Source organism: Narcine bancroftii, chromosome 2 (genome assembly GCF_036971445.1).
Source record: "Narcine bancroftii isolate sNarBan1 chromosome 2, sNarBan1.hap1, whole genome shotgun sequence".
In the NCBI taxonomy this organism is placed as follows: Eukaryota; Metazoa; Chordata; class Chondrichthyes; order Torpediniformes; family Narcinidae; genus Narcine; species Narcine bancroftii.
Genome location: NC_091470.1, coordinates 13003242 through 13019017, shown reverse-complemented (window position 1 = coordinate 13019017; position 15776 = coordinate 13003242). Strand labels below are relative to the sequence as shown.

At 40.7% G+C, this 15776-nt stretch overlaps 1 protein-coding gene across 4 annotated transcripts in view; it reads right to left on the bottom strand.

Moving 5' to 3' along the window:
• smek1 (SMEK homolog 1, suppressor of mek1 (Dictyostelium)) overlaps positions 1–15776 on the bottom strand; it is a 198652-nt gene that overhangs the window by 96472 nt on the left and 86404 nt on the right. For all 4 annotated transcript variants that reach the window (XM_069915878.1, XM_069915879.1, XM_069915880.1 and 1 more), the window contains one exon: positions 2825–3442. In XM_069915878.1, the coding sequence (XP_069771979.1) occupies positions 2825–3442 (618 nt within the window). The remainder of the gene's footprint in view (positions 1–2824; positions 3443–15776) is intronic.

The following is a 15776-nucleotide window of genomic DNA, read 5'->3' as shown; positions in this document are numbered from 1 at the left end:
TCCAATTAAACTTAAGCGAGTCTTGGCGTATATTAAGAAAATGAAAATTGATATTGCTTTTTTACAAGAAACACATTTGAATTGGGAAAAAAAGTGAAATATTACCAGTAAGTGAAGGAGATTATTCAGTTTATAAGAATATTATTAATTTGAAGTGGACTGATCGAATTAAATATTTGGGTGTAATTTTGAATGTTAATTATCAATTTTTATATAAATTAAATAATGCTCCGTTAATGAAAAAAATTAAAACTGATTTGATTAAATGGAAAGATTTACCTATTAATCTAATGGGGTAGGATAAATACAATTACGATGAATATTTTTCCGCGTATACAATATTTGTTTCAATCTATTCCGTATTTACTTGATAAAATCTTTTTTCGAGACTTGAATAAAATGGTTAGGGAGTTTTTATGGAGGGGTAAATTTTCGAGAGTAGCTTTGAATAAATTAACTTGGAAATATGAGTTAGGGGGACTACGTTTACCACGTTTTCAAAATTATTATGAAACAGCCCAACTTAAATTTATTAGTTCATTGATGGATTTGGTACGGCCTCCCAGTTGGGCTAAAATTGAGGGCAAGAATTTCTGAATTTGAAATACATCAATTTTTGTTTAGGTGGAATATAAATTTGTTACAACAATATAATGTGCCTATACTAAAACATTTAATGAAGTTATGGATAAAGAAAAATAAAATGACAGGTTCTAGGGGTAAATTATCGGCTTTGACTCCGTTGTATAATAATCAACTTATTTCTTTTTCAATACATAATCAAAGTTTATTGCATTGGAGATTTAAAGGTGTGAAAAATTTGGGAGATTGTTTTAAAGAGGGTAAATTTTTAACTTTTAATCAGATGAGGGAAGATTTTGGTATTGATAAGAACTCTTTGTTTCTTCATTATCAAATTCGATCTTTGGTAAAATGTATGTTTGGTAGAAATATGATTTTACCTGAAATGACTAAATTTGAGACTTTTCTTATGAAGGTACCAGAGAAGGGTTATATTTCATTTACGTATCAAGTAGGGGATACTGGTTTTATTTTTTCCGAAGATGATTGGTTAGATATCTGTTATGATAGTGTAACTAGATTGATAAATGTTCGTTATGCAATGATTAACTATAATTTTTTACATCAATTATACTTAACACCTGAAAAATTAAAAAAAGTATGGTTTTCATGAATCAGATTTGTGTTTTCAATGTGGTGATACGGTTGGAACTTTTTTTCATGCTGTTTGGTCATGTATACATATACATTTACCCCCTCCATAAATCTTCGTCCGCGAAGCCAAGCCAAAGAAGACATATACAATCTTTTTGGAAGAAAATTCAATCGTTTTTAGAATATCTGTATAAGATTAAAATAGTTTTAGATCCAACAGTATTTTTATTGGGTAGTTTGCAACCTCTGAAAGGCTTGGGATTAGATACGTTTCAGCTTGCTTTTGTATATTTAGCTTTATCCGTAGCGAAAAAATGTATTGCTAGTACGTGGAAAGATACAAATATGATTGATATTGGCATAATGAGATGAAATATTGTTTAATAATGTAAAAAAATTACTATGTTTCGCATGATAATTATAATTTTTTTATTAATAAGTGGTTGTTATATTCAGAATATTTACATTGATTAGATCTTAATATGTATATTTAATTTTTCTTTAATATTTTTTCTTTATGGCTCTCCTTAGGAGAGTTGGCTGAAGGGGGGGGGGTTCTTTTCTTTCTTTTTTTTATATTTAAAAAAATGTTAATGTTTATGGTTAATTGATGTATACGTCATATATTATTTGTTTTTTGAATGAATAAATAAAGTTAAAAAGAAGATGTAAGGCATTGTAATATTTTGCCATATACTAATCCCCTTTACTCTGCACCAACCTATAGGACAAGTGGAGGTTTGAACAATCTAATAGTTTCTTTATCTGCCCTCCAATTCTCCCTCTTCAATAAAATTCAGCTCAACCAAATCTCTGTCAAGTTTCAGAGCACCTAATAATGACTGCCCTTGAACCCAATCCCTTCCACCTGTCACTGAAGGTCTTGGTTAAAATTTCTTCTGAAGCCTTGTACAACCCACATCATCCCAACGTGTCCCCCCCCCCCCCCCCCCCCCCCTGTGTTTGCAGCCTTCCCCACAGAGTGAGGGAGAGGGAGACAAGCAAAGTCTTAGAAGTAAAACCAGCATCCAAAATTGAGGCAAAGAGGTTGTAAAACTTCAGTTCAATCAAAAAAAATAAATCACCTCCGAGGCATCAATGCAGAAATAAAAGGTTTTTTTTTAACCTGAATTGTAAAATAACTTTTCTTCAACATTGATGGTGATTGATTTTTTTCATAAAACCAAATGCAACAACATTCTCTTTTAAGATGGTTGCACAGTGAGAAGTTTAAACAAGGATGTTTGATGTGGCTTCTTATCCTGAAGCAATATTTGTAAGCGGCAAGTGTCACAAACGTGCCAATTTAGCAAATATTTTCATTGTTCAAGATCAAAATTTGCACTGAGATCAATATAATGCCTCTAATGTTCTAACACCACCAATTGTGATCAATATTATCAAAGTCCTAAGTGAAGACCTTTACTTCATTGCAAAATTAAAAGGGTCAAAAATGCTGACTCAAGATAAAGGTTTGTAGGGACAAAAATCTACATTTGCATTGCTGAACGTTTTAAACTTAATTCAAAAGTTCCACAAACCTTGTCCAGTGAAACACCCACAAGGAAACCAGTATCAACTTGGTCACATCTCAATGCTGTACTTGGTCAACTTTTCCTTCATGTGATGATAGATGCAATGTGCTTACCTGAAGCATACCAACTATTTCAACTTTATTAAAAAAGATGAAGGAGTGAAGTGTTGATAACATGTTTTCCTCAAATACGGAGGGAGTAGGTAGGACCATATCCTGTATGTACTGCACTCTGTACGTCTGATGGATTTTCTGTTTAAGTTCTGGATCAGATATGGGAATCACCTCTTTAAACTTAGCTGTCTTTGTCAGGAATTCTCTGTGTTTTCTTGGCAGGGATAAAGAAGGGTCATATTCTAGGCATCCTATTACGTCCATTATACATTCTTCTGAAAACATGACTTCAAAAAGTGCAGTTCTGTTCAAAAGGAAAATTCCTTTTATTATTTCATACAAGTGGTGCAGTCCTTCAACATTTTCCAAGTCCTCACACACATGAAAAAGTTCCAAGAGCTTCTTAATATAGCCCTCGTTTTCCAGTGCAAGTGCGAGCTTCTCTCGCCGCAAGGGTGAGGGTAGTGACGCAGCAACCAGTTCTGCCAACTCTTCCAGTCTGCTTAACTCGCATGGTGGAAGCTCCAATCCTGGAGATGACATGTCATCAAAACGCTCCTCTTCAGACTCGTCCACAAGCTCCTGCGTAATATCCACTGAGGGGTCCTTACCTTGAACCTGGCAGAAAAGAATGGGCAGAATTATTTTAAAGTTTTTTCTTTAATTTGGAGTAATCACGCAAGGGTTAACAGCCATTATTGAAAGTTATGAATATAAACTGTAAAGATTCAATTAATTGCCTTGTGAGATTGTATGGTTAGAGAATTCTTCCTTTCTATTCTGATATTCTTGCCATTAATTCTAAAAGGATCAAGACTGGAAACGCTGCAGGCAGAATCAGAAAAATCTGTCCTGATTGGTAGCAGAAGGTTGAACATTGGCACACCGAGCACAGGCGCACCTGTGTGTTCAGCCTGCTCTTCTTCATGCTACTGAGTCACACCTGCTTTGCCAGATCCAGCTCGAACAGAGTCATCAAATTTGTAGCCACAACAATGAGAAGAGGTGGAAAATCTCATGATATGGTGTGAGAATAACACACCATGTGGACAAGAAGAAGGAGATAGTCATGGACTTCAGGAGGATCCGGAATGACCATCCTCCACTACACATAATTAACTGTAATGGGGAGATTGGAGAGCACCAAGTTCCTTGGAATCCTGAGAAGACCAAAGCAGGCAAGGCTACCAGCCACCATCATGTCAACCTTCTATAGGACAAAAGGCAAAGGAGGAAAAACCCAACACCCAACCCCAACCAACCAATTTTCCCCTGCAACCGCTGCAACCGTATCTGCCTGTCCCGCATCGGACTTGTCAGCCACAAACGAGCCTGCAGCTGACGTGGACATTTCCTTGGCTTGGCTTCGCGGACGAAGATTTATGGAGGGGGTAAAAAGACATATTTATCCATAACCATACTAATATAACCCATAACAATGGTGAAAAATGAAATCTGCAACCTGTATACTTAAATTACATACACCTGCATGTATTACATATTCTTGTGCTATAATGTATTCCTAGAAACCATGCCCTGTGTGCATGTTAACTGTCACACTAAACAAAGTATTTACATCCACTACATACTGTATCAAAAATTTCATTTAACAATTTAATATTTGCTGAAGGCTTAGATAAGAAATCAGTTTAATTTGTATGAAAATTATTTTGCATGTGTTAAATGTGAAACTAAACGCTTATCAGCACTCAGAGTAAGATTTATAAGACAAATGCTGAGTATTACCAACCTTCAAGCATAATAAACTTCACTAAAAGATTTCCATCTCAATAAAGCACCCAGTCCTTAAAAAACATTTTCTTTGTTCATTTTTCTAGTCTCAGCCCAATGGTTATGAAATACTATTGAACCATCTTCTTGTACTTATTATGAAGATATTCCCACAATGCTATTGTGGACAGAGGTCATAATTTAGGCTCAGTGATGAAGAAGGAATGGCAATCTATTTCCATGTGAGGATGGAGTGCAACTTGGAGGGGAAACTTGGTGAAATTCTATCGGAGTTAAATTCTGCTCTTTTAGCCACATGTAGCACAGCTCATTCATGTTGACCATCAGTTACCCAGCCACATTAATTCCATTTACCAGCACTTAATCCACAGCCTTCTTAAATGAAGTAACAGCACCAGTATCCACCACCAATTAGTGCAGTGGATTGCAGTTCCAACCACATGCAACACAGTTAATGGAGCGGTTAGCACAACGCTGTTTTGCGCCAGTCACCAGGACTGGGGTTCGAATCCAGCGCTGTCTGTTAGGATGTTCTTCCATTGTCTGCGAGGGTTTTCCCATGGGGGTCTCTGGTTTCCTCCCACCCTTCAAAACAAACTGAGAGTTGTAGGTTAATTGTGTGGCACAGGCTCATGGGCCAAAATAGCCTGTTACTGCGCTTATATTCTTAAAAATACTGCTAAACCTCTTCCTCCATTCCTGCACCTAGGGCAATAATATTTTCCACACCTCTGTTATGGGAAACAGTGTTCTACTATCCACCCTGTCTATGCCTAGAATTCTGTGCATCTCAATGAACTTCCCCCCTCAGCCTCCTTGGCTTCAAGGAAACAAACTCAGTCTACCCACTCTACTCACAAGAGAACACTATCCCAAGTCACATCCTGGTGAATCTCCTCTGCACTCTTTCAAGTTCAAGTTTATTTATGATCTGATTGGAACTGTATAACCCGACAAAACAGCATTCTCCGGTCCATGGTGAAAAAACAATGCAAACAAACGTACATACACACACATATACACACATATAAATAAATAAAGAGTCACAGGGAGTTGTTTTTAGCGGCTGTTCAGCAGTCTCACTGTCCATGGGAAGAAGCTGTTCCTCAGGCTGGTGCTTTTTTCGCATTTATAAATTAACTAACTTCAGTAAGCTATTGTTCCCTCGCTAAATAACACTAATATTATTCTATTAGAAGCAAGGTCATTTTCCCTGCAGGTACACAAGAGAGAAAAACTGTGCCCCAAGATAAGCCAAAATGGGTTGAACGTAGGAATTATTGCCCATACAGTCCAGTTTCAAATATCATTTTAAAGTACCAGTCGTCTGAAAGACTAAACTCCATTGCAGTTATGGAGCCAAACAACATCTTCATTTTTTAAATGATCCATTCATTACACCTTGCTCTGCCATTTATTGCCCAGCTCTAATTGCCCCCAACCAACTACCAAAGGTCAGTCCTGTTCAGCCAACTGCATTGGTGTGGGTCAAATGTGGACATTTATTTTCTGCCAAAAGACATTTAAAAATCAAAACCTTTTTGACCATCCAGGCACTTTGGGTATTTTACTTTTTAATTCCCAAATTGATTTTGCTACTTAGGATTGCTGGGATTTAACACTTCTCCAGATTCTTCTGGACCAAGCATTCAGAATCCAGGCCTCTGGATGCTAGTACAGTAAGTTTAACCATCATGCCATGATTATACTGAAAGACAAAGCAGACCATATTCAAGTTGAAGCCTTGTTCACAAAACAGGATTGAAGGTACGTACACCACGCTGAGAAAATGACTGTGTAGCTGATAATATACGCTTGGAATTTACCAAAGACAACATCATTTAAAAAATGAAGTCTTGCAAATAAGTGAGATGCAAAAATCTTTAAATTGATAAAACAAGGCTGGGGTTAGACTACTGACAAGGACCTTCAATACAAGCTTAAACGGCACTTCAAGTTTAAGAATAACAGTACATAGAACTTGAGTAAACAAAGTCACAAGAGAAGCATGAAAACAATCACCATCAATCACTGTCCAGAACAACTTTACAAGATGGACTTCAATACACAAATAACAGAGGACACAATTTTAAATTAAAGGACAGGAGAGACATTTTCCATCACCCATCAAAGTGGATGCTATCTCCAAGTAAGAGATAACAAGTAACTGAGTATGATGAGAATAGGAGAGGCAGTGCCTGGTGCAGTTCTGTCAAAGAAGGGCCAATATTTTGAGATGATCATTTTACTGCATTTCAATAATATGGTGTTTTAAGAATTCATAAGTAATTGTGTCAACACAAAACATGGTGGGAGGGGGGTGGGGGAGAAGGAAAGGGCAGTAATTTGATAATAGAGGCAAGGAGCAGAGTAAATTAATCACTTTAACGAGTTATTCTAACTCATCTCGTGAACATTTTAAAATGTTCAGCTTTTGAATGCCAAACTGTAAACAACTGTATTCCTGAAGCTGAATAAGCCACTGCCTTTGAAGCCCAAAACAATATTCCTAATTTAATAAACAAAAGTGCTGGAGAAACTCAGGTCACAGTGTCCATAGAAGGCAAAAATATACAGGTATGCGTCACTTAACGTTCACAATAAGTTCTGTGACATTGGACATTATGTGATGTGGACACTGTGCGAACACCGTATTATATACCTCGCAAAGCTATAGGGGATACTGTAGTGTACCAGTAAACTTTTTATTTGTAAGTAGGGATCAGTGTGGAGTCTGTGGGGAGAGAGCAGGGCAGTGGGATCAATGTGAAGACCAACAAGGGGCTGTGGGGAGAGAGTGGGGCAGTGGGATCAGTGTGGGTATACAGGTACTCATAGCTATCTCCTTTGACTTGGACAAAATGGGATGAGACAAAGAGAAGAGATTGGGGGTGAGAACAAGTTCTGCCAGTCAGAGTAGGTTGTGATGGAGAGGTCTTGTTGGGTCTGTTGAGAAAGATCGAGGGTTTTGAGACCTTCAGTATGGGGGATGGGGCCCTCTCCTTCTCCCCCACCCTCCCCCCCCCAACCATGCTTTGTGTTGACAAACTTACTATAATAGACATTGGACAACCATGGTGAAAATAAGGTGGCAAATTTCTGGGAAATGGAGTTGCTGAAGTGATGGAGGGCATATAAGCCATTGCGGTTGTAGGTAGGGAGGGATTAGACTGGGGGAAAAAGTTGAGTTGACTTAAGATGACACCAAGTGGACAGGAGCATGCAGAAACAATGAGTCTTCTGGGGTTTATGAATCTTGAGTAGGAGACTGAACAGGGCAGCGCTGAGTTGGGAAACCATGAAGTTAGAGGCAGTGGAGGGAGATGACCGTGAGTGATGAGGTCAGAGGTGATGCATAAGATGGTGGCTTGAAGTTTTTTTGGTGGGGTCCTGTTCAAGGGGCAAGTTAGAGGAGCCATTGAAAAGCTGTGGGAAGGATAGTGAGGTTGGGATTGCTGTGGAGAGAGTGGAGGGCAGAGTGCTCCGAGGGGGATGAGATTAGAATAAGTGAGGGGAGTGGTTAAGTTGAGGCGGTTAATGTCTCAGTGGTAGTTGGAAATGTAAAGATCCAGAGCAAGCAGAAGGCCAGAACAAGGTATACATGGGGAGGAAGAGGCTTAAGGTGAGGGAAGGTCTTCAGTGTGGGGTGGAGATTCCTGGTAGAAGTAGCACTGAGATGGGGACGACAGAAGAGCTCAGTATCGTGGATCAATATTCTCAATCCCAGATTAAATACATCTTCCCCCACTACATAGTTTTCATATAAATGTTACCAACTATGTTCATGTTGGGAAGGTTATCAACTAATTCCTGCTCATCTGAGAAGTAAACAGTTTCAAAAAGCAGCGTGAAAAGAGTCTTCATGAAAACTTTATTTTTCTCGTTGCTGGGGTTACAAGGGCAAGCTTGGGATTTTGATTATCGGCAGCGTTAAGTAAGTCATTCGGAAAAAAAAAACTTCCTGTTTTGTTGCTCGGCAAACAATACCATTGAAACCCTTCACACCAGTTACATTTCAACCAATGGTACCAGATAGAATAAAACAATAGTCAGTTAAATTAGTAACTGTGCCACTTTAATAACATTTAATATAAATGACATAGAATTCTCAGGATACACCGGAAGACTGAAGTACTTAAGGCATTCTTGATGAAAACAGTGCAAAAAGAGCTGAAAATAGCCATTACATCATCATACGAAGAGAGCACCATTTTGTTATTTCTTTAATTAAACCCATTCGTGCTCAATTTTAGCCAACATGATCAAATTCTTCCCCAAACCTTTTCATTCATTCTGATTTTTCTTTTAAAAGATTAGAGCAAAATGCTTTTCCAAGTTGAAAAACATTGTTTTTTCCATAGAAATCTTTGGGTTCAATTATAATTTTAGGAAAACTACAGATGTTAAATGCAGAAAAAGCAGAGGAAAATGCTCTTTACTATCTGATCCACTCTCTGGAACGAGTGTGTGAAACCATTAGAGGACAACAGACTTGCATAGATTGTTTCCTACAGTCAAAATTCAGCAAGTGGGACAACTAAGGTGAATAATAGAAAAAAGGCAAGAATCTGGAGGATCTACATACCTGCAAAGCTAGCTGCAGTAGAAGTCCAAAAATCCAGATGCCAGAAATCCAGACAACCCGAGAATTCGTCTTTTCTAAATTTCTCCAACTTTTAAAATTTAGTGGGCTTTTGAGTGCGTGTGTGTGTAAGCACCAGATACACAACCACAAGGAGCACAGCAGACACAAGAGAAGTCGTGAAATTAACAAATAAAATGTTTTTATGCACTTTGTATTTTATATGAAAATGTTTAGTTAATAAACTAAAAATAATTAAGTTGTATGAAATGACCTGCTTTCATTTGTACACTATTTTTCTTTTACAATGTTCATTTTTAAGCATTACACACTTTTATTTACAGTGAAAAAGATTTATGCTCAACATACATTTTTGTCAAGTGTTATTTTTCTTTAAAACTACTCGTTTTGAAAAATTAAGCATGCTGTATTTGCTAAGGTATAAATTATCAAAATTTACCTGTTTATCTCTTAATTCCTCGATAAATTTGAATTTTGAAAGTACTGCCCGAGAATCTGGAAAATCCGAAAGTCCAGACCGATCCCAATCCTTGAGCAGTCTGGATTTTCGGACTTCTATTGTAAACTGTTACAAGGCCACATCCAGATTGACTACAGTCACTATCGGTATTTCGTATTTTACGGGTGCCTAACTTTTTATCCGGGATTATTGGGACCAGACACCTGCCGTTGCTTGGAATCTTACAGATTTCAGTCATTTTGATTTCTGTCCCTTTAAGCCCACTTGAGTCGTTCTGCCATCTCCAGCCCCCCACCCGAGTTGTGCTGCTGTCTCTCACCCCACCTCACCTGCCCGAGTTGCTCTGCTGTTTCCACCCCCAACCCATCGCGCTGCCGTCTCTCCCTCGCCTGCCCCCAGTGATGCCATCTCTCCCTTGCCCACCTGCGTTGTGCTGCCGTCCCTCTCTTGCCCACCCGTGAGCGCTGCCACCTCTCCCTCTGCACCAACCCCTCGCTGTACCAGTGCCAGGAGAATGTCCCCCTTCTCGGTTCCCCTGGGCTGGTACAGCTGTTTCAGCTGTGACGGGGAATTTTCGGTAGCGATAAAAGCCATTGAGTCGCCGCCAGGTCTACTGAAAGCTCCGTGACGCGGACGGGCACCAGTATAGGCAATTTGGAGGCACTTATAAAGTAGCAGAACCCGATGGGATATATGGGAGTTGATCTAGCGTTGCGTCGGGCCACATTTGGTGCCAAACTGCATTTTTGATGAGCAGTTGTCATCTAGCAAAAAAAGTGCCGGTTTTTGGAATTCCAGATAAAAGGTTAGGCACCTGTAGAACATAGTATAGTACAGGTCTTTCAGCCCTTGATGTTGGGTCCCAAATTAAAACTTTCCTACCTTTTCTTTCCTTGTGCCTGTGAGAGTCTCTTAAATGTTAAATCCAGTCCTTAAAGTCAAGCCAAGTTTATTGTCATCTGATTGTACAAGTACAACCCGGCGAAACAGCGTTCTCCAGCCCTCAGTGCAATAAATGCAGACACACAACCAGACATAACTCACATACAGTCAAACAGTACATATGCAGGACAAGTATTTCGTCAATACAAACAAACAAATAAATAAATATTGTTTCACGAACATGAGAGTCTCAGATGGTTAGTGTGAGCAGTTCCTTCGTTTGTTCAACATTCTCACTGTTCCAATCCAAAAATCCTCTCAAAAAGTTTGCACACTGCTGACATTAGACTCACAGGTCTATAATTTCCAGGATTCTCCCTATTTTGAAACAGTACATTCAAATAAAATACATAATAGAATGGGGATTGTGATGTACAACAGACATCTTGGCTCGCTGAAGAACAACATAGTCAATCCCTCTCCCCTACTATTTTGCTGAGCTATATATGTTATATATTCCAATACCAGAGTGAGGCCAAACAAAATTAAAGCTGGCACCTTATATACTGCATGGATGGTATTCAGTCCATGACATGAACACTGAATTCTTCAATTTCTTGCCCCCCCCCACTATCCCTTTCTCTCTTCTCATCCATCTAGGTCCTTAGAACAGTACAGCATGGAAGCAGTCCTTTTGGGCCATATAATCTGTGCCAAACCATGAGGCTGCTCCGTCTCAATGACCTGCATTACTGATAAAAACTTGACAGAAATTACTATTATTTTTCGTCGTGCGAGATTCAAATAAAACATGGTGAGAAAAGGCTGGAATGGAAGATTGATGTAAGAATGCCAAACAGACTGGTTCTAAGCTATGAGCAAGTATTGAGAAGATGGAGGAACTGAGCAAGTTCAGGCAGCATCCATGGGTAGAAATGGTCAGTCAACATTTTGTGCCTGGAGCTCTGGACCCTTTATCATGTCTAAAGGAAAGGGGGTGATATTACATAAATAAAGGGGGAAAGAAGCCGGGAGAGGGGCCCAGAGTTAGTGGTGTGAGAGTTGAAGAGGCGGGTACAGGGAAACCACAAGGAAGGGAGGGGGAGAGAAAAGTTAGAGAGTGAAGGGGAAGAAATAAGCACAAGGAGTAAGGAAAGGTTCAAATGAAATTTGTTAACTTAGCTTTAGGAGTAGCAAGAAAATGTATTGCAGTCACTTGGAATGAGGATTCCAGGGGTTGAGGTGATGAGTTAGAGGGAAATGTTGAATGGGTTAGGACTTTATTCCTTGGAGTGTCAAAGAATGAAGAGAGATTTGGTTGAAATATACAACATTTTGAGAGGCATAAATAGAGTTCATGCAAACAGGCTTTTTCCACGGAGGTTAGATGAGACAGGAACTAAGGGACATGGGTTAAAGGTGAAATGTTCAAGGGGAAATTCATTTAGAGGGTGGTGAGAAAGTGGAATGAGCTGCCAGCGAAGGTGGTGGATGCAAGGTTGATTTTGACATTTGAGACAATTGGCTATATGAGACGTGTATGGAGAGCTATGGTTCGGATACAGGTTGATGGTGCTAGGTGGAATATAAATTTGGCACAGCAGTTCTGTAATGTCCTAAGGTTCTAAAGGAGGTTATGCTATGACAGTGTGCAATACAAGCTAGGCCAAGCTTCAGTATTTTTATACAATTGTGATCACTGCATTGCAGGAATGATGTAATTGGACTGGAGAGGGTGGAAAAGTTACAAGGATGTTGGTATGATTGACAAGTTGTAGCTATGAGAGGAGTCACGTAATGGAGTAGTGGCCGGTTGAGGAACTCCAGCCCTCTCCAGAAAAGACAAGTTGTAGCTATGAGGAAAGACCGATTAAACCAAGGCTGTTTTCATGCATTGATATCCTCTTAATGATGAGATAAAAAAAACTGAAAATTGGACTTGAGCTGTTCTCAAGTTCTATTAGTAATCAGTCATATTGTACAATCGTCTGGGTTTCAAAACAGGTATAAACAGAATGCATTCTCAATTAATAAATATATTACTGCGTAAGGCAGCTGATGGCCAAATCAGAATGCCTTTAGAAGGCTAGAAATCTTTTGCCTGACAGTGTAAATCATGTCTATCCTTTTGCCACAGAAGGGCATTCATACCACTGAGTAAATGCTGGTTCTCAGCACCAATCACACTCCCCCAGTTCTCTTCCTGTAACTTATTCTTCTCTTACATTCCCATTAACAATCTCATCACTATCACCGTCACAATGTGAACACCGGCAATATATCAGGCATAATTTACAGGAGACAATTAACCTACCATGCATACAGTATATCCCATACTAAACAATGATGGAAGCTAAGTCCAGAATAACTTTTAAAAGACTGGGGGAAAGAGCCTAGCTCTATTATAAGGTACACGATCTTTTATTCGGACTTCTAAAATCCGGAAAGCTCCAAAATCCAGTAAGTGGGGAGAGAGGCGCCCGGCACTTGGGGGAGGTGGCCGGATGACTGGAAGGGAGTGGGGGTGGATACGCCAGCAGAATTAAGGTGGGCTTTCCGAAATCTGGAAAAACCTGAAATTCGGAACACACTGTCCTCCAAGGGTTCCGGATAAAGGATGGTGTACCTGTACAATGGACCAAGTGGATTAGGTTGTAATTATCAGGACCAGAATATACAATATGGAACCACAAATGTCAAAATAAAGATCAGAGGTTGGAATTTAAATATAAAGAGCACCATTTTAAGTAATAATTCTAAATCGCTTCTTTAGATATGGGTTTTAAAAATACTTCTTACAGAAAGCAAAATATGCAATTAAGCAGGAAGTGTGGTTTTAATATTGAAAAATGAATGTTATTTACAGCAGCAAATTGAAACCTTTATAAATGTCACTTTATCGGGCAAAGCTTCCGCAAAGCAGGACGTCAAGCGCTGAAGAGCTGGCTCTGAATGGGCAACTAAAGCGGCATCATCTGCAAAGAGTAGTTCACGGACAAGTTTCTCTTGTGTCTTGGTGTGAGCTTGCAGGCGCCTCAGATTGAAGAGACTGCCATCCGTGCGGTACCGGATGTAAACAGCGTCTTCATTGTTGGGGTCTTTCATGGCTTGGTTCAGCATCATGCTGAAGAAGATTGAAAAGAGGGATGGTGCGAGAACACAGCCTTGCTTCACGCCATTGTTAATGGAGAAGGGTTCAGAGAGCTCATTGCTGTATCTGACCCGACCTTGTTGGTTTTCGTGCAGTTGGATAATCATGTTGAGGAACTTTGGGGGACATCCGATGCGCTCTAGTATTTGCCAAAGCCCTTTCCTGCTCACGGTGTCGAAGGCTTTGGTGAGGTCAACAAAGGTGATGTAGAGTCCTTTGTTTTGTTCTCTGCACTTTTCTTGGAGCTGTCTGAGGGCAAAGACCATGTCAGTGGTTCCTCTGTTTGCGCGAAAGCCGCACTGTGATTCTGGGAGAATATTCTCGGCGACACTAGGTATTATTCTATTTAGTAGAATCCTAGCGAAGATTATGCCTGCAATGGAGAGCAACGTGATTCCCCTGTAGTTTGAGCAGTCTGATTTCTCGCCTTTGTTTTTGTACAGGGTGATGATGGTGGCATCACGAAGATCCTGAGGCAGTTTACCTTGGTCCCAACAAAGCCTGAAAAACTCATGCAGTTTGGCATGCAGAGTTTTGCCGCCAGCCTTCCAGACTTCTGGGGGGATTCCATCCATACCTGCTGCTTTGCCACTTTTCAGTTGTTCGATTGCCTTATATGTCTCATCCAGGGTGGGAACCTCATCCAGCTCTAGCCTTAGGGGCTGTTGAGGGAGCTGGAGCAGGGCGGAATCTTGGACTGAGCGGTTGGCATTGAAAAGAGATTGGAAGTGTTCTGACCATCGGTTGAGGATGGAGATCTTGTCGCTGAGGAGGACTTTGCCGTCTGAGCTGCGCAGCGGGCTTTGGACTTGGGGTGAGGGGCCGTACACAGCCTTTAGAGCCTCGTAGAAACCCCTGAAGTCGCCAAAGTCCGCGCTGAGCTGTGTTCGTTTGGCGAGGCTAGTCCACCACTCATTTTGGATCTCCCGGAGTTTGCGCTGAAGATGGCTGCATGCGCGACGGAAGGCTTGTTTCTTCTCTGGACAGGACGGCTTTGTAAGGTGAGCCTGGTGGGCAGCTCGCTTCTTTGCCAGCAGCTCCTGGATTTCCTGGCTGTTTTCGTCAAACCAGTCCTTGTTTTTCCTGGAGGAGAAGCCCAGTACCTCTTCAGTGGATTGCAGTATGGTAGTCTTCAACTGATCCCAGAGGGTTTCAGGGGACGGGTCCGTGAGGCGGGTTGCAACGTCGAGCTTTGCTTTGAGGTTTGCCTGGAAGTTTCCTCTCGCTTCGTCTGACTGCAGGTTTCCAACATTGAACCTCTTTCTGGGGGCTTTATTGTTCCTGGGCTTTGGCTTGAAGTGAAGGTTGAGCTTGCAGCGAACCAGCCGGTGGTCAGTGTGGCATTCTGCGCTAGGCATGACCCTGGTGTGGAGCACATCTTGTTTGTCACTTTCTCGCACCAGGATGTAGTCCAGGAGGTGCCAGTGTTTGGATCGGGGATGCATCCAGGTGGTCTTAAGGCTGTCCCTCTGCTGAAAAAGGGTGTTTGTAATGACAAGTCGCTGTTCTGCGCAGAGCTCCAACAGGAGGCGCCCATTGTCGTTGCACTTGCGGACGCCATGCTTGCCCAGGATTCCTGGCCAGGTTTCTGAGCAGAAAGAGAAACCTCAGTGATAATCTTAGCCATTTTGATGATCCACTGTATTGACTTCCAGTCTGATGCTTTGCAGTAACCATTTGATGATCCACTGTATTGACCCCCAGTCTGATGCTTTGCAGCAACCAGGCAGCCACACAGAATACTCTCAATTGTGCTGCTATGAAATGTTGTCAAGATGGGGACCAGTAACCTTGCCTTCCTCAACCTTTTAAGGCTAAGCCTTTCTGACTCATGAGGAGGTGTTGTGGGTCCAGGATAGGTTGTCCTTTATATGCACACCAAGGAACTTGGCGCTCTCCGTGATAGAACCATTGATGTCTAACAGAGAATGGTCAACTTTCACCCTCCTTCTCTGCAATCATGTCCTTTGTATCATCACGTTGAAACTCAGGTTGTTGTTGCACGATTTTACGAGACGTTTAACCTCCTCTCTGTTATCCGATTCATCATTGTTGCCAATGAGGTCAACGACTGTTGTGTCATCCACAAACTTGATTCTGTTAG